This window comes from Trachurus trachurus, assembly GCF_905171665.1.
Source record: "Trachurus trachurus genome assembly, chromosome: 11".
Lineage (NCBI taxonomy): Eukaryota > Metazoa > Chordata > Actinopteri > Carangiformes > Carangidae > Trachurus > Trachurus trachurus.
Genome location: NC_139904.1, coordinates 1756465 through 1782902, shown reverse-complemented (window position 1 = coordinate 1782902; position 26438 = coordinate 1756465). Strand labels below are relative to the sequence as shown.

General features: G+C 40.9%; 2 protein-coding genes across 3 annotated transcripts in view; both read right to left on the bottom strand.

Moving 5' to 3' along the window:
- Positions 1-14417, bottom strand: part of LOC310993828 (microtubule-actin cross-linking factor 1-like) — a gene marked incomplete at its 3' end in the record, with an annotated part of 137367 nt that extends 122950 nt beyond the window's left edge. Inside the window, exons 1-2 of the mRNA XM_083982308.1 lie at positions 14119-14417; positions 1488-1722 (exon numbers count right to left, since the gene is read on the bottom strand). Coding sequence (XP_083838434.1) covers positions 1488-1710 — 223 coding nt within the window. The 5' untranslated portion in view covers positions 1711-1722; positions 14119-14417. The remainder of the gene's footprint in view (positions 1-1487; positions 1723-14118) is intronic.
- Positions 14418-20897: 6480 nt separating this feature from the next.
- Positions 20898-25757, bottom strand: ndufs5 (NADH:ubiquinone oxidoreductase subunit S5). Of its 2 annotated transcripts, none has more exons than XM_083982182.1 (3): positions 25638-25757; positions 24119-24341; positions 20898-21108 (listed from the first exon to the last, which is right to left on the bottom strand). In XM_083982182.1, exons 2-3 carry the CDS (start codon positions 24332-24334, stop codon positions 21004-21006), a joined length of 321 nt encoding a protein of 106 aa, XP_083838308.1. In that variant the 5' UTR covers positions 24335-24341; positions 25638-25757; the 3' UTR covers positions 20898-21003. The 2 variants fall into 2 exon arrangements, with proteins under 2 accessions (XP_083838308.1, XP_083838309.1); XM_083982183.1 differs by having other exon boundaries at positions 24119-24338; positions 25638-25727.
- Between the last annotated feature and the right edge of the window lie 681 nt (positions 25758-26438).

Below are 26438 nucleotides of genomic sequence, written 5' to 3'. Positions count from 1 at the left end.
TAAAAATAAGGTATTTCAATACACCACATAATAATAATTCCAAGGTATGTGAAAGAACCTAATGTGGAATTATTGTGTTGGAGAAAATGTGGAAACATTGGAGATCATTCTCATATCTTTTGGGACTGCCCAGTTATCCAAGAATTGTGGAAGAGAGTCAAGGAAGAAACTGACAAGATCTTACAAGTGAATTCCCCATTAGACCCATTGATATTCCTGCTGGGAGCTGTACTACTGTACCTCTGGAGACATATAGTTCAGATCAAAGATACATGTTACCATAAGATACTTTTACTGATTGCAAAAAAAAAAAAAAAAAGATAACTGTTACTGTAACTGGAAGGATCCAAAACCACTGACCATAACTCAGTGGGTACAGAGACTGAAAAGGGTCTACATATGGAACGAATGAACTGAAAATGGAGACTTTTGAACAAAGGTGGAACTGTATTACTCTCTACACTGCAAAAACTCAAAATCTTACCAAGAATATTCATCTTATTTCTAGTCAAAATGTCATTTCTACTCAAAACAAATCTCATTCTAGGACTCCTCACATAAGACACTTTTTACTTCTTTCAAGCAGATTTTCACTTGAAATAAGTAGAAAAATCTGATAGTGGAGCAAGTTTTACTTTCTTATTACAAGCACAAAAAACTTGCTTTCACTGGCAGATTTTTCTACTTATTTCAAGTGAAAATTTGTTTGAAACAAGTGAAAATGATCTAAAAACAAGTTAATTTTAGGTGATGAGTCTTATTTGAAGTAGAAAGAGATTAGTTTTGACTAGAAATGAGACATTTTGACAAGAAATAAGACAAATATTCTTGGAAAGATGTTGAGTTTTTGCAGTGTGTTACTCCCTTTGGTGCAAATACCTATTCTCCGTGTGATTTCTCTTTATGGTATTTCTATTGCATATTATTTACTTGTATTTCAATTCATAGGGTCCTATGTCAGTGAATGAATGAATGAATAAATGAATGAATTTTCGTGCCACCACTGTGGCCCATCCCATATGAGATTACAGGACACAATAGCAAATACAAAGACTAGACAGTCCTTCCTGTTGGTGTTACCTGCCACACAGGTGTGACATAAAGAAACAATTTAAGATTACTTTCAGTTCTCAACTATACATCGCTCTTCGTCTCATTTCCCAAGCCTTTTCAAGAAATAAAGAAAATGCAAAAATATTCAAATGAAAAAGAGATTTTAGCTTCTCAGCTTCGTCTAACCACACACATTCGTTATTCGTTATATCAGTGAATGTTTTCTTTTGTTTTGTGGAAAAATGAAAAAAAAAAAGTCTCATCATCATCTCTGTCAATCAATCTTCTCTGTTATAAAACTGCTTCACCACCATCACACACACACTCATCATCATCACAGGACGCTTCCTGTGGCTGCAGACACAGAGAAATCTCCCATGATGCTTTGCTCAAAGACAAACAGTAAAGGCAGCGGCGGTTTCTCCATCTCTTACCTGCGACGCGAACCACCGCCCTCTCGGCCGGGTCCAGCACCGAGTCCTGGCTCTTCCTCTTCCTCCTCTCGTGCTTGGACAGGTTCCATGGCAACGTGTCCCCCGGGGGCCCCACCAGGCCCGACGTGCACGGGGACAACGACCCCCCCGAGCGCTCGCTCCTGAAGGACGGCTCGCTGACGCAGGAGCGCTCGCTTAGCGTGTCATCATCCGACGACTCCATGTCACTTCAGGGCTGCAAGGAGAGACAGAGAGAGTTTAGTTTAGTTTAGTTTAGTTTAGTTTAGTTTAGTTTAGTTTAGTTTAGTTTAGTTTAGTTTAGTTTAGTTTAGTTTCAATTCAATTCAATTCAATATTCAATATACTTTAAAGGGCCAACGAGGAGTTTCTATTTGGTTATAAAAAAGTCTCACGTTAAAGGGACAACGAGGAGTTTTGTAAAAGTGAAGTGTTTCCACACTACATTTATGAGCCTCCGCACCGTGAAATTCTTTGACCGGTGCAAGACAGACTCATGTTTTCATTCATCAAGAATTAAAGTCAGAGGTTGGAAGACGATCACATACCGTCGTAGTTCCCACCATAAACAGAGATTCGGCGGCGTTATTCTCATGACTCGCCACGAAACCGAAAGTAAAGAAACGCTGGTCGGCTCGCCCAGCATTTCCACCACCACTAATAATAACAAAATAACCATAGAGACAAAACCATAGATTTATCTAAAATGGACCATTAACAAGTGGTAACGGAGATTCATCCACATTGATATGAAACTTTTTTATAACCAAATAGAAACTCCTCGTTGTCCCTTTTAATAAATGAAAAACAACAAAAAAACAAAACAAAATAATAATAATAAAAAATACAAAAACAACTTTGACTTTTCAAAACCTTAGAAAAATCTAAGTTCTTTACTAATAATGGCCTGTTTTATTTTCTTTTTGAATCTCCATTTATTTTCAATGTTGGTCATATATCGTGGGAGCCGATTTCAATACGTCACTGCTCTGTACATGACAGTTCTCCTACAGTAAGCGTCTCAGTTCTTGGTAGAGGCAGAGTAAAATGAGCCTGGTTGCATAGCCGCCTATCATTAGTAGTTTGTAGCTGCAACAACAAATTATTAGGTTTTCCCACATGATAAATATTAAAGCAGAAGTAAGTGATATTTTTGTGTTAATATAAGTCTTAAATAGTTATATCTTCCGACAGCAATCACTTACATAGAGTGTTTGGTCTGAAACACGGGTCTGTCAGTCACTCTGCTCTGCTCTGAGCCGAGGAGAAAACTTTTCTCGTATCCTACAAGTTTTATCCAATGAGGAGAGAGAACGGCATAAAGGGGCAGTCCTCTCTGTGTGTGCAGCCAAGGGATGCGCCTGAATGTGGTGACATAGGGACGAGGACCAATAGATCCATGACGAGGGCGGGGGCTGCTAACTCCATCGGCTGACAAGACGTTATGGTGCGTTCAAGGCAACTCATAACTCGTGTTTTTCCGACCTGTGAAGTCATACCAGTTCGATCTGGTACGAGTTCACGGGTCAGAAGTTACGAGTGGCCGTTATAGTGACTTTCACAGGTAAAACAGGTCGGAGAAACACGAGTGGGTTGCCTGGAACGCTACAAAGTCGTAAGTTGTGACTTGAAGCTGTAATTTACGGTTTCAAAAGCCTGCCTGGAACGCAGCATTAGCCAAAACCACCGGATCGCTTACTTCTGCTTTAAGTAAAAATGTGACCAAACTATAAGCAAATCTTTGTTCTATTGTCATCCAAGACAGCGTTCCATGCATCCCCTCTACACTACAGTACTCCCAGAGAGGGAGGGATGAGGAAAAGGAAGGAGAAGAGGAAGGATGTGGAATGAGAAACAAGGTCAGGAGAAGAAATGTGGGGAAAGAGAAGAAGGAGAAAATGAGAAAAGGAAGGAGGAGGAGAAGGAGAAGAAGGAGCTTTAGACAAAGTGGAGATGTTGTATAATTCATCGCTGACTCCCGGTGCGATGAGGCGAGAGTCATCAATGATGCAACGATTCAGCAGGAAAAGAAACAACTGGGTTACGTTTGTCATCGTGTCCAGACGGAGGAAAAGAGGTGATACTGATACGAACGAGTGAGTAGAAGAACTGTTTGTCCACAGTCAGGGCCGTTGTACAGGGGAGAAAGGTGATGATAACTCTAGGGGCCCAGCGCCCAGTGGGGCCCATAAAAAACCCCAGTAGTCTAATCTTTGTATGACTGAATTATTCTGCGTAAGACCCTGACTAATACTCATAGTACACTGTAAAAACTCAACATCTTTCCAAGAATATTTGTCTTATTTCTTGTCCAAATGTCTCATTTCTAGTCAAAACTAATCTCTTTCCACTTAAAATAAGACTCATCACCTAAAAATTAACTTGTTCTTAGATAATTTTCACTTAAATTCACAATAAATAGAAAAATCTGTCAGTGAACGTAAGTTTTTTGTGCTTGTAATAAGGAAGAAAAACTTGTTCCACTATCAGATTTTTTCTACTTATTCCAAGTGAAAATCTGCTTGAAATAAGTAAAAAGTGTCTAAAAACAAGCTACTTTTAATATATTAAAAGTTGAGTTTTTGCAGTGTAATGCTGCATTAGCATCAAAACAAAGAAGGCTAAATAAAAAACCATAATACATACGTAGTCTAAGAAAAAAAAAAAGGAAAAGTTAGGGGGAGGGGCCCACTTTAGTATTCTTTAAGGGGGCCCAGAATTCCTAGCAACGGCCCTGTCCACAGTCGTATAAAGCAGCCCATTTTATTGTGAAGGTTTGTCATCGGTGCTTTGACAGTGTTTCATGAAGTCACATTGACCTTTGACGCCCAAAATGTAATCAGCTCGTCCTCGAGTCAAAGTGAATGTTTAGTTCTAGTTTAGATACCGCGTTCACAAGGACAAGATCATGTTGTTGTGACATCATCATCATCGTGACCTCTGACCTCTGACCTTCAGCCACCAGAAGTCTAATCTGAGTTTGTCTCCGGTGAACGTTTGTTGTTGCAGCTGAGATAAAAAAAAGTGTCAAGACAAGAGAAAATCAAGATATCTGCACAGACAGGTTTGTTAGTTCAATAATACTTAAAGGGATAGTTCAACATTTTGACAAATTGGCCTATTGCCATAATCAGGAGCAGAGCCGTGAGCTGCTCAGAGCTACGCTACAGAGGAGGCTCATTATGGGATTTCTTGGTTTCCCTCATCAAACTCATCAAATACACAATCCAACAACTCCACAACGCTCTGGTGGACAAGTTGTGAGCTGCACATTCACCACGCTATGAGATAATAACACAACGTTACCACACAGAGTTGTGGAGTTGTTGGATTGTGTATTTGATGAGTTTGATGAGGGAAAACAAGAAATCCCATAATGAGCCTCCGTAGCGTAGCTCTGAGCAGCTCACGGCTCTGCTCCGCCGTTCTAAAACCAGCTTGCACCGACAATTAAAGGTAACGAACCTACTGCTATGACTACAGGGGTTATGGTAATGGGTCAATTTGCCAAAATGTTGAACTATCCCTTTAAGGACTTTTTTATTTAGACTAACGTGTGTATATAGTATATATATTACTGCATCTTCTATTAAAATGCAAAGTTTCAAGGTTGCAAAAATGTGATTATGTCCTAAATTATGTTTAAATTCATCACAAATGTAAAACTTAAATCAAATCAGACTCTTATTTTGAAGGGGAAAAAAAAAACAGCAGCGCCTTAAAGTTTCAATTTCAAACAGCAGCAGCAGCAGCTTCTTTTTCAGCTGATTAATTGATCACATGGACGAGGCCAAGTGTGATGATGAACGACAGATCACTGTGATGGAGGAGTGGAGAGAGAAAAGAGAGAGAGAGAGGAAGCGGAAGAGAAAGAGATGAGATTTCAAAGCTTGTCTGGTTTCTATTTATAAAAAAGAGTCAATATGTTGGTGAGATGAGAGAGAAAGAGCTTTCCTCTTTCTTTCTTTCGTTCTTTCTTTCTCTTTCTTTCTTTTCATTCCTCTTTCTCTTTCTCTTGATCTGTTGCTTCTTCTCTACATCTGTGTAATGTCTTAATAAAACCACTGTCTGTTTATTATAACAAAGAAAAACAGCTGATAGTAAACACAGGTGTCTATGTGTGTGTGTGTGTGTGTGTGTGTGTGTGTGTGTGCGTGCGTGCGTGCGTGCGTGTGTGTGCGTGTGTGTGTGTGTGTGTGTAGCCTCCAGGGAGCTGATGCTCTCATCTGTCCATCACACAGGATCAATACATGAATCAATACGTCCGATCTCAGCACTGCGCCGGCGGCTGCAGCTCTGACACAATGAAGTGGTTTTTTATTGGCTCTTGTGTTACGGCTCCTCGGGGCCTCGGCAGGTGGACGAGCGTCTCAGAGAATCGTCGGTTCGATTCCAGCTCACAGACGTCAACCAACCAGTCAAGATGTCAGAGGTTTTACACCCGTCACCACAACAATTTATACTAAACCTGCTTTGACCTTTAGCCACCGACATCTAATCAGTTCTTCCTTGAGTCAGAGTGAACGTTTCTATTAAATTTAAAGAAGTTCCCTCAAAGAATCCCAGCTATCGCATTTACAAGGTCAAAACTGTATCTTCTGGTCACCACCACTACCATCACCTTTGACCTTTGACTTTGACCCAAATCGAAGCAGTTCATTGTGAATGTTTGTGCAAGACGTTTTTTCATAGAGTCACTGAGATAATCACAAGAAAGAAAAGGGCGGAGAAACGAAAAAAGCATCATCTGATCACTGGTTTTTAAATCTTCTTTAGAGAAACCAACTCTTGTCTGCAGGTGGTGGAGAAGTTGTGACCTGCACATTCACCACGCTATGAAATAATCATGTATTATTATGTAACATTACGACACATGAAGCAAATCCTCGGAACTACTTTGCGCTTTTGAAATCCCTCCGCCCAGCAGTCGTGTCTGGAATGTAGTTCCGGCTGCATTTACCTCTAAAACAACTCTGTCTCGTAATGTTACATGATTATCTCATAGCGTGGTGAATGTGCAGGTCACAACTTGTCCACCAGAGCGTTGTGGAGTTGTTGGATTGTGTATTTGATGAGTTTGATGAGGGAAACCAAGAAATCCCATAATGAGCCTCCGTAGTGTTGCTCTGAGCAGCTCACGACTCTGCTCCGCCGTTCTAAAAATAGCTTGCACCAACAATTAAAGGCAATTACTGCTATGAGGAGGATTTGCCAAAATGTTGAACTATCCCTTTAACAATATCTCTGTTATATTAATTCATTATTCACACTTGTTGTGTGTTGTTCCTACGAAGCTGAACATGCTACAACAAGATACGTCTGGAGCTCAAAAGGTTGAAGGTCACAGAAAGAGAAATATTTATTAGATTCACGTCATGTTCTAAAGAGTAAAAGTAAAAAATCATGTTTTGTTTTGTTTTTTACTGTTAAAATGATCAGTGTTGGTTGGTTTACATGCATAAGCTCCCTGTGAGGTTTCACTTTTGTTTCCTCAGAACAGCTACAAGGTTTTTCAGAATAAAAGCCCCCAGTGGGACTTGAGTCTGAGTCTTAACAAGTTATCATCAACCAACTGTTGGTTGACAGAAAACGGTCACAAAGACCTCAGAGGAACTCTACACACACTCACTCAGCTGAAGTCCAAACTGTGACACACACACACACACACACAGCCCTGAGGCAGCGTGACCGGAGCGCTGGTCACTGGGTGGGAATGTCTCTGTGTACGATCTGTGAGTTCAACACCACGGCTGGGATTTCCATCTGCACCACCGCTGCCAAAAAAACCCTCCTCTTCCTCCTCCTCCTGCTCCTCCTCCTCCTCCTCCTCCCTCTGCTGGCCCCTGGCGAGACCGCTGGCCTGGCAGAGCCCCACTTCCTGAATCCCGTCTCCACAGCAACGCCTCTAGGAAGACGGAGGGAGAGAGAGAAAGCCCAAACTACCCAAAACCCACCGCGGTTCTCCAGTGTACAGCTGTGTTTCTATCTGTCCTGATGTTGGTGTTTTCTCTTTCTCTCTGTCTATGTGTGTGTGTGTGTGTGTGTGTGTGTGTGTGTGTGTGTGTGTGTGTGTGTGTGTGTGTGAGTCAGTGCCACTATAGCAACTAGCGGTTTTATAAATAGAGCCAGAGGGGAAGCTTCAAAGCCGCACCGTGTCATTACAGCTCAGAGGGTAAAACCAGCTAGAGCTTTGAAGAAGAAACTGAGAGGAAGCAGAAACACTGAGATCTTCTGAAGATGATGAGACTCACTCTCTTCTCCTCTCCACTACAAACACACACACATGCACAGATGTACAATAACTTGCCCCACTGCTGCAAATCAGGACTGCAAGATAAATATTTTTAATTAATAAATTCCTCTTCTTGTGATTTCTAATTAAATGAAACCTCCTCCTCCTCATGGTCGTATCCCTACGCCACTCAAACTAGTTCCAGAACTTTGTTTATCCTTATTTGTCATAGCTAATCGCTGCGTGAAGTTGTGAGATAAGCCTAAAAAGTAGGCTATTGGGTGAGGTCACACTGACCTTTGACCTTTGAATAACTCTTGAGAAATCACATTGATATTCACGAAGCCAAAAAAGGTTGTTATAGTAAGATCTTTGGAAACTTGGCCTCCAAAACTGAATCTCTGAGTCTTTGAGCGTTTGAGCCAAATTTGAAGAAGTTCTGTCGAGTTGCTACTGAGATCACGTCCAGGAAAATCTGTTCAATAGCCTACTAGTTCAAACTGGTGTATTTTCTACCTCCTAATATATTAAGTAATTTACCCTTAGGGTTAATTGTGAGACCGGACGTTATAACACAGGCTGGACATCTACTGTCAGAATGATTGAGTCTTGAGTGCATGACAGTTACAGATAAACAAACAGTTCAAGGTACATAAATACCATTTTTATTTAAACGTATCATTATTATCAGTTATACTCTGATTAATCAATGAATTGCTTGAAAAATACTGATAATTAAAAACTAACACTGTTTTTCTGTTGACCAATCCTGATTAAAAGATGCTGTTTATAAATGTAGCTATTCCTAAGTAGCTAACATTAGCATTAACAGTTGTCTATCGTGATAAAATACAAGTTCGTAAGTAGCCTATTATTGGCAAAATCACGTTAATGGAGGAGAATGGCCTCTCTGTCATTATTAGATTATAAACTTGAATGCATGAGGATATGTTTGTAGGCTAAGTTTTGCTATTGCTACATGGCTAACGTTAGCATTATTTATTCAGCCGTCTTTTTTTATAGGCTATATGAAATTATATTTTGCCGTCTGTCTGGTTAGCAAGTAGAAGAAAGGAAAGGCTCACTGATGCTAACATCAGCTAAAGGCTAAGGGCGCATGACGTCTGTCCGACTACCCATTTCTCCGACCATACATTTCTTTATTTTTGCGTCCATTAGTCCGACCTCCCACTTCTCCGACTTAAGTAGCCCTAACCCTTAACCTTACCCTAAACCTAACCTTCACCTAACCCTTAACCTTACCCTAAACCTAACCTCAACACTGTAGAATGGGTAGTCGGAGAAATGAGCCGTCGGACTTTTGGGCAGTCGGACTGATGTATGCTCCTGTAGCTGATGTCGATCTGGCCCTCTGCGTTGTGTTTCTCACGGCCTGCCCTAGGTGGGGTTCGATCCCACGACCTCCCGCACCAGAGGCGACGATGCTAACCTCTTCGCCAAGAGGTTGACAATCACTTGGTGGGTTGGTTAGCACGTCTTTTATGGGTGGAGTGAGTGCACATCCGCTACACTCCCCCCAAAGGCTAAATACAAGTTTGACATTCAGTCAACTCTGACTGGTTCCAACCACTGTAATTTAACTCACCAAGGCAGTTATTCTGATTTGTAATTTATGAATCTATTGTATTTTATCAATCAACTTATTATCAATACTGTGACAAAATTGAGAAAAATCCAAACACAGCATCTTTAAACTGCCTGTTTTGCTTCAAATTACAATAATAATCAACTCATATATTCAAATTAAAATAGATTAGTATACATAGGCTACTAACTGCTTTATATAGGCTACAGTAGGCTACACAAAAATACACACAGGTCAGCAAGTGTGCAGCGGAGCCACACACACACACACACACACACACACACAGAGTGATATCCATGCAGGGCTCTTGGCTGCTGCCTCTTCCTGTTGCAGTGAGCAGCAGCAGCGGCGGCTGAATGCGACCATGCAGAGATGCTGATGCCTCACTGCTCTGATTTATAACTCACACCCCGACCAGGACTCACATGGACGCAGCCTGTTCCCACAGCTCAGCTCAGCCCGGCCACGCCATGCCTGTGTGTTAGTGTGTGTGTTAGTGTGTGTGTTAGGGTTATGTGCAACAAAAGAGGAGTAAAAAAAAGAAGTGGCATAAAACACACAGAGAGAGAGAGAGAAGACTTTGTGGAGGAGGCAGTGAAGAATCCAAAAGAGAAAGAAAAGGGAGAAAGCCGGAGGAGGAGAAAAACAGACGTTAGCAGCAGAGCAACGGTCCTAACTGCCTCCCTGTGATTCCAGAGCAGCATTCCTGCGCTCTAACGGCCGCTGACGAAACATTCACTGACACTCGTGCTCCACAGTCGGACACAAACATCACGCTCAGTTCAGACACACAACACACACACAACACAACACAACACAACACATCTGTCCTACACATGAATCCAGATCCAGAGTCTCTGCTTTTATCGTATAAAATGAGAAAAACTGACCAAAAACTGTTTTATTTCGATCAACAAGCTGCATTCAAACCATCAGAGCTGATTGGTATCTGATTGGTTGATCTGTGAAACGGTGACATCATCATACTAACCTACTCAGTGGTTTTTCACCAGCTGACTGGCTGCTCACACACTTTACAGCAACATTAACAGCCTGTTTTTAGTTCAGTTCAACTCAGTTCAGTTCAATAAACTTTATTCGTCCCCGGGCGACAACTTCATAGACACACTAGAGAAGATATTTAAAGATATTTTAAACACACAACTGCTGCAATAAATACAGAAAGTTGTGCAAAAAATAAACCAACGTGTTTAAACATTCAGAGTTACACAACACGACAACAGGAAGTTGTTTTAACTTCTGGAGTTCAAAGCTTTGTTTCTAAGATAAAGAGTGTTTGTGGTTTGTGTGATGCAACAGTGTGTTCACCCCTCAGGGCCACCGTACTGCCCTCATGATGCATGATGATATTTAAAGGGATAGTTCAACATTTTGGCAAATTGGCCCATTGCCATAATTGCTATAGTTAGTCATAGTAGTTGTTTGTTACCTTTAATTGTCGGTGCAAGCTATTTTATAGAACGGCGGAGCAGAGCCGTGAGCTGCTCAGAGCTACGCTACGGAGGCTCATTATGGGATTTCTTGGTTTCCCTCATCAAACTCATCAAATACACAATCCAACAACTCCACAACGCTCTGGTGGACAAGTTGTGACCTGCACATTCACCACGCTATGAGATAATAACACAACGTTACCACACAGAGTTGTTTTAGAGGGAAATACAGAGACTGTTGATGAAAAACTGTCCCTGAAGGCAACGTGCATCAGCGGTTTTGCATGAATTTCCCTCTAAAACAACTCTGTCTGGTAATGTTGTGTTATTACCTCATAGCGTGGTGAATGTGCAGCTCACAACTTGTCCACCAGAGCGTTGTGGAGTTGTTGGATTGTGTATTTGATGAGTTTGATGAAGGGAAATCAAGAAATCCCATAATGAGCCTCCGTAGCGTAGCTCTGAGCAGCTCACGGCTCTGCTCCGCCGTTCTAAAAATAGCTTGCACTGACAATTAAAGGTAACGAACCTACTGTTAAGACTATAGGGATTATGGCAATGGGAAAATTTGCCAAAATGTTGAACTATCCCTTTAACATCACGTAAATCACTGGTTATGTACTGTAAAAGGAGCAGAGGATGAATGAGCAGCTTCTGCTCTGAAAACACAGTCCTGATGAGTAACACACCGACTGACAGGGTGAATAACTGGCCAGACACACACACACACACACACACACACACACACACACACACACACACACACACACACACACACACACACACACACACACACACACACACATACTCAGAGAAAAAGCATTCACATATAGGCTATTATAAACACAAACCAAATGAGCTTGCCAAAAAATACCGAAGCTACTACTCAGCATGATGACTGGACAGACGGAGAGTTAATTAAAGATAGAGAATGGAAAAAGAAAGAGAGAGAGATTGTGTGTCTGTCTGTGTGTGTGTGTGTGTGTGTGTGTGTGTGAGAGAGAGAGAGAGATTGAAGGAGAAAAAGGGAAAGTGTTTGTTGTGCACAGGTTAAAAGTCGGAGATAAGAGATGGAAAGTGAAAGAAGAGCAAACAGCCAGAGTTGAGTCACATGTCTCCGAGGTTTTTACTGGACCGGTGTGATCATGTGTCATCATCATCACACAGCCATCTAACACACACACACACACACACACCGATCAATATTTACAGCTCTGGGACGTCACTGTGCAAATACCAAATCTCTCTCTCTGTCTCTTGTTATTGATGATCCACAGGTAGAAGCAGGTTTTTACTCGATCCACAAGTTAATTACAGCTAAATTTAAGTTAAAGTGTAGTTTAAAGTTTCATTTTTTCACCACTTTTTCCCAAAACTTCTCCATGTGAAACAATCTGAGGCTCTGATCTTCAACTGGAGGAGATAATGAGCCAACCACTGTTTTATTTTAACTTTGTTCAAATTATTAATGAAGCTATAAAACGCTGATTATTATTCGCTGACCTCAGCTCAGCCGCTCACACCTCTCTGACTCTGCTGCTGCTCCTCTGTTTTTACAGGTTTAGGTGTTTGCATGTTAAACAGTTTGGGGTTTTCTTCATTTTTTATTATTATAATGTCTTATTTCTGGGCTGCTGATCAGACAGAATAAGAAATGAAGGAGGAGTTACTTTATAATGATCTCCACAGGAACTTTATCACTTTATTATACAGAGTTTGATTCTCTGCACAGTGTTAAACAGTGGGGATTAAACAGAGGCGTCACCTTGGTCTCTGTGAACTTACAATGTGCATTAAACAACGAATCAGTGAATCAGAGCGGATGGATAAAGAGGATTGGAGGTACAAGGGAAATAAAATAAAATAAAAAAGTGGAGAGATTCTCTGTGGTTTCAGTGAAACCGTTGTGATTTAGTACAGAAGTAAAAAACCCTGATTCAAAGAGCATGATGTCTGAAAAGAGTCTTCACATGAAATTAAATTACAGACATGTTCAGTATTTAACCTCAGCAGCAGCAGCAGCACAGACAGACGGAGGCTTCTCCTGTAGCCGTAACACAACTACAACTACACAACACAACACAACACACTGTGTGTCTGTAGTCTGAAAAAAAAATAAAGAAAAAGAAAAAGAAATGAGCCTGTGTGGAGACGACGAGTTATGAAAAGGTTTGTTGTGTGTGTGTGACTGTATGTGAGGAGGCAGCTACAGGCGCTGGAGGGGTCAGCGGGGAGATGTGCGCTTGACCATCTGCTACAAAGCTGCAGGAGGTGGAGGAGGAGGAGGAGGAGGAGGAGGAGGAGGAGGTGATGGAGCTCTGAGTCTGGATTATTATTATTATTTATCTGTGCACCTTGCATCATATGATATGACTGAGGTTTTCCAGACAGAGAAACAGAGAGAGAAAGAGGGAGAAGCTGCTGCAGGCGGCGATGGAGCCCAGTGGGAATCTACTAGAGCAGGTGGAGGTAGAGATGGAGGCCATGATGATGATGATGATGATGATGATGATGATGATGATGATGATGATGATGATGATGATGATGGGAGGGTCTCTGTCTATCTGGATGAGGATTTGCATGTGGATTTGCAGAGTAATATATCTCTACTTCTGCATGCATGCCTCTCTCTCTGTGTCTGTGTGCATGAATGGACGTCAGACATGGAGCTAAACGTTGGAGCTGATGATGGTGGTAGAGGAGGAGGAAGAGGAGGAGGTGGGGGCTCTTTGTCCAGCACACCGCCCCTATGTGCTGCTCGGATGGATCACACCAACTAATTACATTTCTCCATCTGAGAGTCTCTGCCACTGCCGAGTCTCGCCTCGCATTAGTGGGGAAAGAAAAAAAAAAAAACCTCAACCGCTTCTCACGACGACCCACAAACCCTCCGTGACTCTGCCCGAGCAGCACCGAGCAGAACCCGGCCCTGCGGCTCCAAATCCGGCTGCAGCTCCGCCGAGCACCGCGGAGATGAAAAAAAACCCCAAAAACCAATAATCTATAGCTATATATAGCCTATATCAACACGTTATTGATTTTTATGACACATTATAGCTACAACCCGATGCATCATCAACATGTGAATGTAAAGAGCTCGGTGGTTCTGGATTGATATGATAGGCTATGATAGTAAAGTGAGTTTATAGCTGATCGATTAGTTCTGATCGGTTACTTTTTTCCCACCTTCTTCTTCTAAATTATCCTTGATAATCAATAAATGAATGTCATCGATCGACAGGTGCTGATAGATAGATATAGATAGATAATCGCCTATAGCTATACGGGTTGGTGCTGGTTTGGAGCTCCGGAGCTGCTTACCTTCAGCGGGCAGCAGCGGTCCTGGTATCCGAGCAGAGAGCGAGGGAAGCCGGGGAGATGCTGCTGCTGCTGCCGCCGCCGCTGCTCCCTTCTCCCGGACGGACGGACGGATGGATGGATAGAAGGAAGGAAGGGATGGATGAATAAAAAGGTTGGATGTTTTCCTGTCCACCGATCGTGATCCTGTCGCCACGCTTCCTCCCTAAAAAAAAAAAAAAGGAAAAATCCCCGAGCCGCTTGCCACACACACTCTCACACACACATATAGGCTGTAACACACACACAGCCGGGGATGAGGCTGTGGAGCAGCAGGCAACGTGATCCTGAATGGTAATGGCTGTCCTCCTCCTCTTCCTCCTCCTCTCCTCTCCTCTCCCCCTCTCTCTCCCTCTCTTCTCGCCTTATAGTCTAGGCTACAACCCCCCACCACACACACACACTCTCCCTCTCTCCCCCCGCCACACACACACACACACACACACTCTCGCTTTCTCTTCAATAGGCAGTTTTCACGGCTGCGACACTTAACCCATGTCCATTGAGTGTGTTAAGTGTCGCGGAAATTCAGATTTCGGTTGTGTGTCCCTGCGTCATCAGCAGCACTGCCAAACACACACTCATTCACATTCACACATCCACATTCACTCCATGCACACACACTTTCTCACACTTCAGGCAGGAGAGGAGAGGGAGAACAGGGCGTTCACACTGGAATATTTCCTCCTCACTCTGGATTATTACATATAGCAGCTATAGTGCTGGATGATGATCACATGTGATAGTATTAATCTTGGTTTTTATAATCCCTATGTACACACACACTCACACACACATGTATGGACACAACACCCCCTCCCTCTCCAAACAGCTGGAGGAGAAGCAGAAGGAGAGGGAGTAGCTCACAAATCTATTGATTACAGATGCTGAGATGGAGAGATGAGCAGCAGGAGGAGAAGAGCTGACCTTGGACATGAAGAGGTCACAAAAACACATGCCCCATACATGTTATTATTACAGTAAAGCTCCTTCAAAATAAAGGTATGTTTGTATTAAAGCTCCTTCAAAATAAAGGTAAATGGTTGTATAAAGATCCTTCAAAATAAAGGTAAATGGTTGTATAAAGCTCCTTCAAAATAAAGGTAGATGTTTGTATAAAGCTCCTTCAAAATAAAGGTAGATGTTTGTGTTAAAGCTCCTTCAAAATAAAGGTAGATGGTTGTATAAAGCTCCTTCAAAATAAAGGTAGATGTTTGTGTTAAAGCTCCTCCAAAATAAAGGTAGAAGTTTGTGTTAAAACTCCTTCAAAATAAAGGTAGATGTTTGTATTAAAGGTCCTTCAAAATAAAGGTAGATGTTTGTGTTAAAGCTCCTTCAAAATAAAGGTAGATGTTTGTATTAAAGCTCCTTCAAAATAAAGGTAGACGTTTGTATTAAAGCTCCTTCAGAATAAAGGTAGATGATTGTATTAAAGCTCCTTCAGAATAAAGGTAGATGTTTGTGTTAAAGCTCCTTCAAAATAAAGGTAGACGTTTGTATTAAAGCTCCTTCAAAATAAAGGTAGACGTTTGTATTAAAGCTCCTTCAGAATAAAGGTAGATGATTGTATTAAAGCTCCTTCAGAATAAAGGTAGATGTTTGTGTTAAAGCTCCTTCAAAATAAAGGTAGATGTTTGTGTTAAAGCTGCTTCAAAATAAAGGTAGATGTTTGTATAAAGCTCCTTCAAAATAAAGGTAGATGTTTGTATTAAAGGTCCTTCAAAATAAAGGTAGATGTTTGTATTAAAGCTCCTTCAAAATAAAGGTAGATGTTTGTATTAAAGCTCCTTCAAAATAAAGGTAGATGTTTGTATTAAAGCTCCTTCAAAATAAAGGTAAATGGTTGTATAAAGCTCCTTCAAAATAAAGGTAGATGTTTGTGTTAAAGCTCCTTCAAAATAAAGGTATGTTTGTGTTAAAGTTCCTTCAAAATAAAGGTTAATGTTTGTGTTTAAACTCCTTCAAACTGTCAAAGTATCAAAGCCTCAGTCCACAGAGAAACTAAAACCAGCTGCCGTCAGGACTTCCTGTCACTTTGTGATGTCACAACTAAGCCCCGCCTCCTCACCACCTGGACAACACCATCACCACCATCAGTGTTTTATTCTGAAATCTGCTCTGTTTTTAATTGGACCGCTCAGAAAACAAGTCAGCCAATCAGAAGAGAGGCTCTGGATCATCACCTCCTCCTCTACAGAGCGTGTTCAGCATATTTCAGCTCATTGTTTTGGTTTTTACAGCCCGGCCACAGGCTGTGTGGTGTTTTGGGCTCCACCCAGTCTGCACAACACAACACACCACAACACAACACAAACCACCACTACTGTAGCACCAGACCAGTTATATACAGAGACTATATGATGATGATTCAGATTCAGCTTGAAACTAAAAAGTGATGGAGTGAGACTGTTGATTCAAATGAGTCAGACGTCAATTAGTAAATAAAAAAGGGAAAAAATGTTCACCTTTTATTCCTAGAGCATCCTGGGTATTGAAGTCCGACCAAATAAAATTGAATGAATTTCAGTCCTCTTTTTAACTACATATTTAATATATGAACTGTTTTTTATGAATATTAACTTATATTTGAACGTGTTAATTCTTATAATAATATGTAATAAATGTGTTCTTTCAGAATAAATTCTCAACAGATCAGGAATCGGTGCTGCAACTACAACTTGTTGCATGAACCACAGGTGAGAAACAAAATGCTGCTCACTTCTTTTTGACACACACAAAACAAAACAAAAACCGATAAAAACCTGCAGGAAAAAAATAAGAGACCACTCCAAAGGTTTTCTTAATAAATCAGCATCTCTACATGTTTGGCAGCCGTTCGATTGTCTGTTGGATTCCCACACAAGCTCACGCCACGTCACTCTATTTAATGAGGCACTGATGAACCAAAATCATATTTAATGAAGATTATAAAACCACTGCTGTGATAAAAATTGGGGTTCTTCCATCAATGTTGATTACTGAACTCTTACTAAGTAAAAAAAAAAAACAGTTGCAATTTTTTTCCTGCAAATTAATGCTCTAAATGACAATAATTTTATTTCAAATTTGGAAGAAATGTTGTCAGTAGGCTACTTTAAAGAATAAAACCAAAGTGAGAAACTGAACATTTTGAAGTGGTCTCTTTTTGTTTTTTCTCCAGAGCTGTATATGTATATATGTATATCTCAGCTCTCCAATTAACAAATATTGATCCACGCATATGAAACAGTATTGACACTATGTAAATAAACCTGCATACCTTATATCACGTGTAATCTATCAGTTATAAAGCCAATACACTCTGGTTATACAGTGGATTTTAGTTTGTTTTATTAAACAGTCTGAAGCGGAGACGTCTTTTATTCTTTATTTAACTAAATTAATGAATTATTATTATTATGATTATTATTATGTGGCAGCAGGACACCAGAGTGTGAAACATGGCGTCTGGAGCTCAGACGGTGTCAGTGGAGCAGCGGTGTGTGTGTGTTGGGGGTGGAGGTGGTGATACAGTGTGACTGGCTCTGCTGCTGTGGGATAATCCAGACTGTCTCCCCCCCTGCCCCCCCCCCCCCCCCCCCCCCCCCCCCCTCCTCCCTCACAGCTGGATTATCTGCCCTGCAGCCGCTCTAATCAAACAGCAGCCGGGCTCATCATCATCATCATCATCACCACCACCATGAACCTGAGGCCACAGTCACAGTAAACACAGGCTAAAGTTCAACATGAAGCAGCTGCTGCTCATTCCTTCACTCAGCAGCAGTTAATTATTGATCATGTTGGATTGATTGTAAACACACAGCTTTAAAGGGATAGTTCACCCAAAATTGAAATTTCACTCATTATCTACGACTCCCCCTCATGTGGACTAAGGGCTGGGAGAAGTTTCAGAGTTACAGGGGGTCTCGGCGTAGCAGTGCATGTCCATATAACGGTTGCAAATGGATACCAACTGTCTTCATAACAAAAAGACACACCAAAAAACATCCAAATACCTCCATGCTGCTCGTATGTAATGTCCGTCTTGTAATGAAGCCCCGAAATGCGAAATTGTTCCAAAAAAAATTAAACAAGTCTATATTTCAAGCTTGTTTTGTAGCGGAAGCTCCTCTTTCCGATCCGTCCAAATCTCGCGAGATTACATACGAGCAGCATGGAGGTATTTGGATGTTTTTTGGTGTGTCTTTTTGTTACGAAGACAGTTGGTATCCATTCACAACCGTCATATGGACATGCACTGCTACGCCGAGACCCCCTGTAACTCAGAGAAGCCACGGAGGACTCTGAAACTTCTCCCAGCCCTTAGTCCACATGAGGGGGAGTAGGAGATAATGAGTGAAATTTTAATTTTGAGTGAACTATTCCTTTCAGTGGTGGCGGTGGTGGGTTCAGATCTGACTTGACTCAGTAATTAATTAGATTTATTTTTGAGACCTTGTGATGATGCAGGTCACAGATCCATTATTGTACAATAATTATCTGTGGATTCAGTTTAATGAGGACGATGATGGAGATGAAGAGGAAGACAAAGCTTCTCTGTGTGGGAGTGAGACTCTGCCCGAGGCCTCGGCCGCTGTCCGAGTCCGACGCTTTGGCCTGACGACGTGACCTGTTTGAGCATTCAGACGGTCATCGCTGCTCTGTCATCTGAAATAAAAAGTCTGAGTGGGGGTGGAGGGGTCAGAGGGAAGTGAAATGTTTCTGTCCATCGTATCAATAAAGAACTGTGTTCATTTTTCATTTTTTTTGATTCAGATTTTAGCTTCTGACTCATATCTATACATTATTACTTATATATATTTTAAAAATCCAATATTTTAGAAACGTAGAGGTTTTTTAGGTCTAGATACTCCCAGTGTCACCCCGCCAAAATAAAAGCACGAGTCACAACAGTGAATTATTCTGCAAAAAGACATCTCTAGTAGGTTTGGAAAAAGAAGGAATAGTAATAATGATCGTAACCTTTATTTCAAATAGCTTCTCCTTTAATGATCTAATATCTATAGCATTAAGGTATTTCTATGTATTGTTTTTAGTGTTTCTATTAATTCATTCTGTATTTATTGTGATGCTGCTATGAGGATTGTTGCCAAACCCTTATTTCATTGTAAAGATATGAAACGACAAAAAAAAAAAAAAGTTACAAGGTGCTTGTGCAGATAAAAATTATTGAAGAGGATACATAAAAAAAGAGAAAAACTGTGACAAAGAACAACCCTACCAATGAAAAGTCAAATAAAATGAAATGTAATTGTAATTGCTGTGACTCATGGTTTTTAAAACCCCAATAAATTACAGTATAAAAGCCAGAGAAAATAAAATAAATGCACCACTGGTCGTCTAAATGTCAACTCATAAAAGTGAGTAAATCTATTAAATCTTGTGTCTAATAACAACCAAAGAACCAGTTTGTTAAATCAAAGAGAATGAACTCCTCCTCATTAACATTAAACCCCCCAAAACATGGGTAAATATAAACACAGACTCGACCTCAGTGTCCTCCGCTGCAGCTCAGAGCGACATTATAATTTATTCTCAGTCCGACCTCAGTGAGATTAAAACCTAAGGCTTCAGCACAGACTCGGTTAAAGTCTCTGCAAAATGTTGTGAGTTGAAATAAGAGATAAGAATAAGAGCAGAAATATCTCCTTATAGAAGCAGAGAGAGACTGTCTCACCTTTTACCTGAGCTGCTGGCGCCCTCTGGTGGCGACAGCTGCAGCCTCCTAATCCCATCAGTCTGATGTTAAACACTGGTAATTGAATCACGGTTGTCAAAGAGCATCATCCGTCTGTATCTGTGTCTCATCATCATCATCAGCAGAGTCGCTTCGCTCCGCTCCGCTCGTCCCTCGGGAGCCTTCACCCACTTTACCACTTTACCACCACAGAATCAGGTCAGTGGGTCTGAGAAACTCAACTGTGGTTAAAGACACAGATACATGAACAGTAGAGTACAATAAACTACAGGCTGTTTTTGGTCTTTGAGTTAAAGGGATAGTTCAACATTTTGGCAAATTGGCCCATTGCCATAATCCCTATAGTCATAGCAGTAGGTTTGTTACCTTTAATTGTCGGTGCAAGCTGTTTTTACTTTAGAATTTATGAGATAATAACACAACGTTACCACACAGAGTTGTTTTAGAGGCAAATTCATGCAAAACCGCTGATGCACGTTGCCTTCAGGGACAGTTTTTCATCAAGCAGTCTCTGTATTTCCCTCTAAAACAACTCTGTGTGGTAACGTTGTGTTATTATCTCATAGCGTGGTGAATGTGCAGCTCACAACTTGTCCACCAGAGCGTTGTGGAGTTGTTGGATTGTGTATTTGATGAGTTTGATGAGGTGAAACCAAGAAATCCCATAATGAGCCTCCGTAGCGTAGCTCTGAGCAGCTCACGGCTCTGCTCCGCCGTTCGAAAAATAGCTTGCACCGACAATTAAAGGTAACGAACCTACTGCTATGACTATAGGGATTATTATGGCAATGGGCCAATTTGCAAAAATGTTGAACTATCCCTTTAATGTAAAGACCAGTTTTTGTTTGTTTTTAATCCGCTGGTTTCTCTCGGTGTCGTCTTCTTCACTCGTCACAACTCATGTTTCTTTTCTCTGCTCTGCTGCTTAAAAAAAAAAAGGTGTTTAAAAATCAATTAGTTGAAATTAAATCTAAATATTTTCAACCAAATATTTTTCTGAGACGACGACAGAAGGAAAAGAAGAAGACGAGGAGGAGGAGGAGGGTTGTGGGTGATAATAACATTTATTTGCAAACTTGTACAGGCGAACAGGAAATAGTGATATCTGAGTTACTATACACAACAGCGGCAGAGCGACACAGGTCTGGTCGTCATGGCGACTGGTCCTCCTTGCCTGAGTGACAGGCCGGCGGCGTGTACGTCCCCTCCTTCACCATCTTGTCGCGCTGCTTACGGATGGCGTGCAGCCGCTCGTGCTGCAGGAAGAAGAAGAAGGAGAAGGACATTGATGTGAACTGTTCCCACTGTGTCTCTGTCAACTAAACCTTGGTTCATTTATTATGGTCTGGCCCACACACCAGACAACTCTGGAGCAGACTGGCACGCTCTATCAGTGATCGTATTTATCCCCAGTTTAATTCATGCTGGAAAAATGTTCTGTTTGGCTACACTGAATATGATAAAAAACTAAATTCTCAGTTTTATATGATTAACTTGTTAATTATTTTATCCAAATTTTACAAAAATAAGTCAAAATTTTCTGGTAAGAAGCCAAACTTCTTGGAACTGTCTGCATGTTGGTCAATATATCTCCTCCCTCTGTGATAGTGAGAATAAAAAAGCTGTTAAAACGTATGATCTTTGTAAACTTCACAAAATATTTATTTAAGTTGATGTTTTTTTCTGTCTTGCTGTGACTGTCATCCCCTGGCGTGTTTATGATGGTTTGGTTGTGTATTAATGTTGTATACGCTTATTTCATCTAACTGTATTCAATCCTGTGTATACTCTTGTTGTCAATAAAGTTGTATAAAAAAAAATAAAAAAAAGGAAGAACAAGATAAAGAAGAAGAAGTTAGAACATGAAGGCTGAGTCCATGTCTCCATCTCTGTCCGTCCTGTTGTCATGGACACGACGTCTCTAAACGTCTTTAAATCTGACACAAAAACGTTAACGAGGTTTCAACGTTGAACTGAGAAGATTTCAGTGGCCGAAGGTCAAAGGTTAAAGGTCACAGTGACCTCACAAAAACACTGATTTGGCCTTGTAAACTCCTGAGGAGAGTCTCTGCAAATCTGCTACAGAAGGAAACACTGATTAGAGTTCAGTGGTTAAAGGGATAGTTCAACATTTTTGGCAGATTCTCCTCTCAACACAATCCCTATAGTCACAGCAGTAGGTTCATCACCTTTATTGAACCTACTTTATTATCGGTGCATGTTGTTTTGAGATCGTGAGCTGCACATTCACCACGCTATGAGATAATCATGTATAATTATGTAACATTACGACACATGAAGCAAATACTCAGAACTACTTTGTGCTTTTGAAATCCCTCCGCCCAGCAGCAGCCGTGTCGGGAATGTAGTTCCGGCTGCATTTCCCTCTACAACAACTCTGTGTGGTAACGTTGTGTTATTATCTCATAGTGTGGTGAATGTGCAGGTCACAACTTGTCCACCAGAGCGTTGTGGAGTTGTTGGATTGTGTATCTGATGAGTTTGATGAGGGACAGGGGTCCTGTGCCGTTCACTGAGCAGCTCACGTCTCTGCCCCGCCCATCTCAAAACAACATGCACCGATAATTAAAGGTGATGAACCTACTGCTGTGACTATAGGGATGGTGAGAGGAGGATTTGACTAAATGTTGAACTATCCCTTTAAAGGTCTAAACTACTGTTTCCTACAGGACCTGGTGGTTTTCTATTTGAGGCGGATTAATTCTGATCTGAACTGACGGAGACGAACACGACGGCCTGAAGCTTGTTTCATCTTCACTCAGCAGCTTCGTTACCGACGATGACGACGACGTTTCTGCTGCTGCTGCACATTCACTCAGAGTGTCAGTCAGTCTGAGCTCTGCTGACACACACACTAACACACACAAACACACACACACACACACACACACACACACACACACACACTCTGGTAACAAAAGCTGAACTCAGTGTAATTCTGACATCTGTCACACAGTTCCACTCGGATGTTGTTTCTCCTTCTGGTAACATGACTGTTTAGTTTTTACTCCGGCCGACAGATGTTGTTTCCTGTCTCTTCCTCCATCAATCAAACTAACCTGAGGCCGTTTAACTTTAATATGTTTATCTACAATACGTGAAATGTATTTAACCTTCACATTTTATTTAGTTTGCTTGTGGAACAAACGTTCAATTTGAAGCAATAAAAGTTCAATCAGCAGCGAAACTGTTTCATATTTTCCTCTTTGTTGGTTTTGATTTTTGACTTTTTCATGTCATTTGAGTAAAAATCTGTTTGTTTTTTTTAGATTTCCACCAGACGTCAGCGTCATAAAATAATGAAATGAGAGAACGTGAACAGCTGGTTTCCATAGTTACGGATCGATCAGACTCTCAGCGCAGAGAGATCTGGTTTCAGTTTTTCTTCCAGCTGCCAGTAACTCAGACAGATTTATTAATAAAAGACATCAAATCTTTAACGAAGCAGATTCTGTTTCCTCCCTCTAATGGTGCATTGATTTCTATTGTTACACTGACATCCATTGCTTTATCTGTATTCAGGCCTTTTTAAAGGGATAGTTCAACATTTTGGCAAATTGGCCCATTGCCATAATCCCTATAGTCATAGCAGTAGGTTCATTACCTTTAATTGTTGGTGCAAGCTGTTTTTAGAACGGCGGAGCAGAGCCGTGAGCTGCTCAGAGCTACGCTACGGAGGCTCATTATGGGATTTCTTGGTTTCCCCTCATCAAACTCATCAAATACACAATCCAACAACTCCACAACGCTCTGGTGGACAAGTTGTGACCTGCACATTCACCACGCTATGAGATAATAACACAACGTTACCACACAGAGTTGTTTTAGAGGGAAATTCATGCAAAACCAGCTGATGCACGTTGCCTTCAGGGACAGTTTTTCATCAACAGTCTCTGTATTTCCCTCTAAAACAACTCTGTGTGGTAACGTTGTGTTATTATCTCATAGCGTGGTGAATGTGCAGGTCACAACTTGTCCACCAGAGCGTTGTGGAGTTGTTGGATTGTGTATTTGTTGTGTAGTTTGATGAGGGAAACCAAGAAATCCCATAATGAGCCTCCGTAGCGTAGCTCTGAGCAGCTCACGGCTCTGCTCCGCCGTTCTAAAAATAGCTTGCAACGACAATTAAAGGTAACAAACCTACTGCTATGACTATAGGGATTATGGCAATGGGACAATTTGCCAAAATGTTGAACTATCCCTTTAAAACTCCTCCTCCTCCTCCTCCTCCTCCTCCCTTCTCACCGTCTTCTGCCGGTGCATGCACTCGTAGAAATCCTCGAACTCCAGCAGACACTCCTTCTTGGCGCGGGTCTGTCCGATGCCGTGGGAGCATTCCACCCAGTCCTTCTCGAAGGCGTGGCAGCGAGACGCCCGCTTGTTGGGCTGCTCGCCGCTCTGCAGCAGCAGCCAGCGGTCCAGGTTGATGCCCAGCCGCGACTGCACGTCCACGAACGGCATGATGCTGCTGGAGGAAGAGGGGACAAGAGCATGATGGATGAGTCTTTACTGGATAAATTAGGTTATTACACAAAACCAGTCGGAGCTCAACTGTGCAGATTACAAACACAACACATTAATTATATTTAATGTCACAATATTATTGCATGACCGATCTGTCACCTTTGCATAAATTTTCTTTCCTTTTGCATAATTTATCTTTATGTATTTTACCTTTTCAGTTCACACAAACTGTACATTTACTTGTATTCATGTCCACTGTGCAATACTTCTGATCAACCAACATGTAGGCCTACATATACTTTTTTTTGTACATAACAGTACATATTTTAGTTTTACATATATTTTTGTACATAGCAACGTCTTTATATTTGTATTCTTTACTTCTTTGCTACTGTTGCAAAGTGAATTTCCCACGTGTGGGATCAATATATCAATAAAATATGTAACATTATGTAGTATGATGTGATAATATAGTTTTGTTTTCAGAAGCTGTGTCTTGAATGACCTCTGGTCTGAAGTTTTAATTTGATTAACTATAAAACAAAACAATGACCACCACATCTCTAATTCACTGTTGTTTGGATGTTTAAAGAATGAAGTGGAATAATTATAGGATTATTAATCTGATGGATACAGTCAAATAAAAGCACAGACATAAATAAGAGGATGTAAACAAGTTAATATATATAGAATAGCGAGGAATACTCCTATAACTGCAGAGGAGAAAGTAAACTAACTAACTAACTAAGGATGGATTGTGAAGTGACTGTTAATGGGAACTATGAACAAATTCAATTTATAACAGAATTAAATGACATTTACTCATTTATCCTCTTTAATAAAAGCGGTTTTAAAGGTTAAATGAAGCAGATCTGTGATTTCTTATTAAACCTGAACCAAACTATTGATCAGAGGAAACTGATTTTACGTTTTATTGATCAATACAGAAACAAACATTGACTGTGTTATTAGCCGGTTAGCTTCCCGTAGCTACACCGCTATAAACACTAAATCACTTTACTGCACAGTTATCTAAACAATCATATGTAAATATACATAAACTAAGTGATGATCTGTTGGATCAGTTTGTGATCAGGTTGGGTTTTAACAGTAATAATCAGTATCGATCCTGTGTCTCCTTCAATGACAGTGTGTTCATGCTAACGACGGGCCGCTCGCACTCTCCGCTGTTAAACCCACGGACCGTGAACGCAACACCGCTTTAAAACAACACGTTAACTCAGCGGTGGTTAAATTAACTCAGTTTGGTGATAAAATGATGATAAATCTTCATATTTACCGAGTTTTGTTGGATTCACTTTAACCTTCCTCCGACTCCACACGTTCTGCTTTACGACTCAGCGCGACACCACTTCTTCTCTTCTACCTCTTGCGGCTGCTGCTACTGCTTTACGGCAGCTCGGAAACAGCGTGTTGGGTCGGTAGCGCCGCCACCTGGACTGGAGTACGGTGACCAGGACTCAGAACTGTAGTTTTAGCCATAAAGATAATTATTATACATGTAGATATCATGGTAAATATTCGTTCTAAGAGCTGAAAGACAATCTGGATGATTTATCTTTACAGAAGAATGATTTTGTGAACAAACAAACATCAGTTGAAGTTTTTGTGGAATTAGTTTCAACATTTCTTTTCTTTTTCCTCAACAAACCTAATAAATAAGTAAGTAAACATATAAGTAAATAAAAACTTATTAAAAAACGACTTCTACTGCCACTGCTACCATTAATAACAACAAAACAATACTACTACTACAGCTATTCTACTACAACTGCTACTATTAATACTACTACTACTACTACTATTAGGCTACTGCTGCTATACTACTATTACTGTTATTTTTACTAGTACTACTACTAAGATTATTACCACGACTATTATTATTACTACTACTTCTACTATAAATACCACTATTAAAGCAGAAGTAAGCGTAAGAAGTAAGCCACTCGTAACTCGTAACCACTCGTAACTTCTGACCCGTGAACTCGTACCAGATCGAACTGGTACGACTTCACAGGTCGGAAAAACAGGAGTTACGAGTTGCCTTGAACGCACCATAACGTCTTGTCAGCCGATGGAG

Bases quoted from the DNA above. Each gene is read 5' to 3' on its own strand.
- ndufs5 (XM_083982182.1), bottom strand. From the start codon at position 24,334: ATGCCGTTCGTGGACGTGCAGTCGCGGCTGGGCATCAACCTGGACCGC. The intron at 21,109-24,118 runs GTGAGAAGGGAG...TTCTTCCTGCAG, and splicing joins GCATGCACCGGCAGAAGACG to CACGAGCGGCTGCACGCCAT.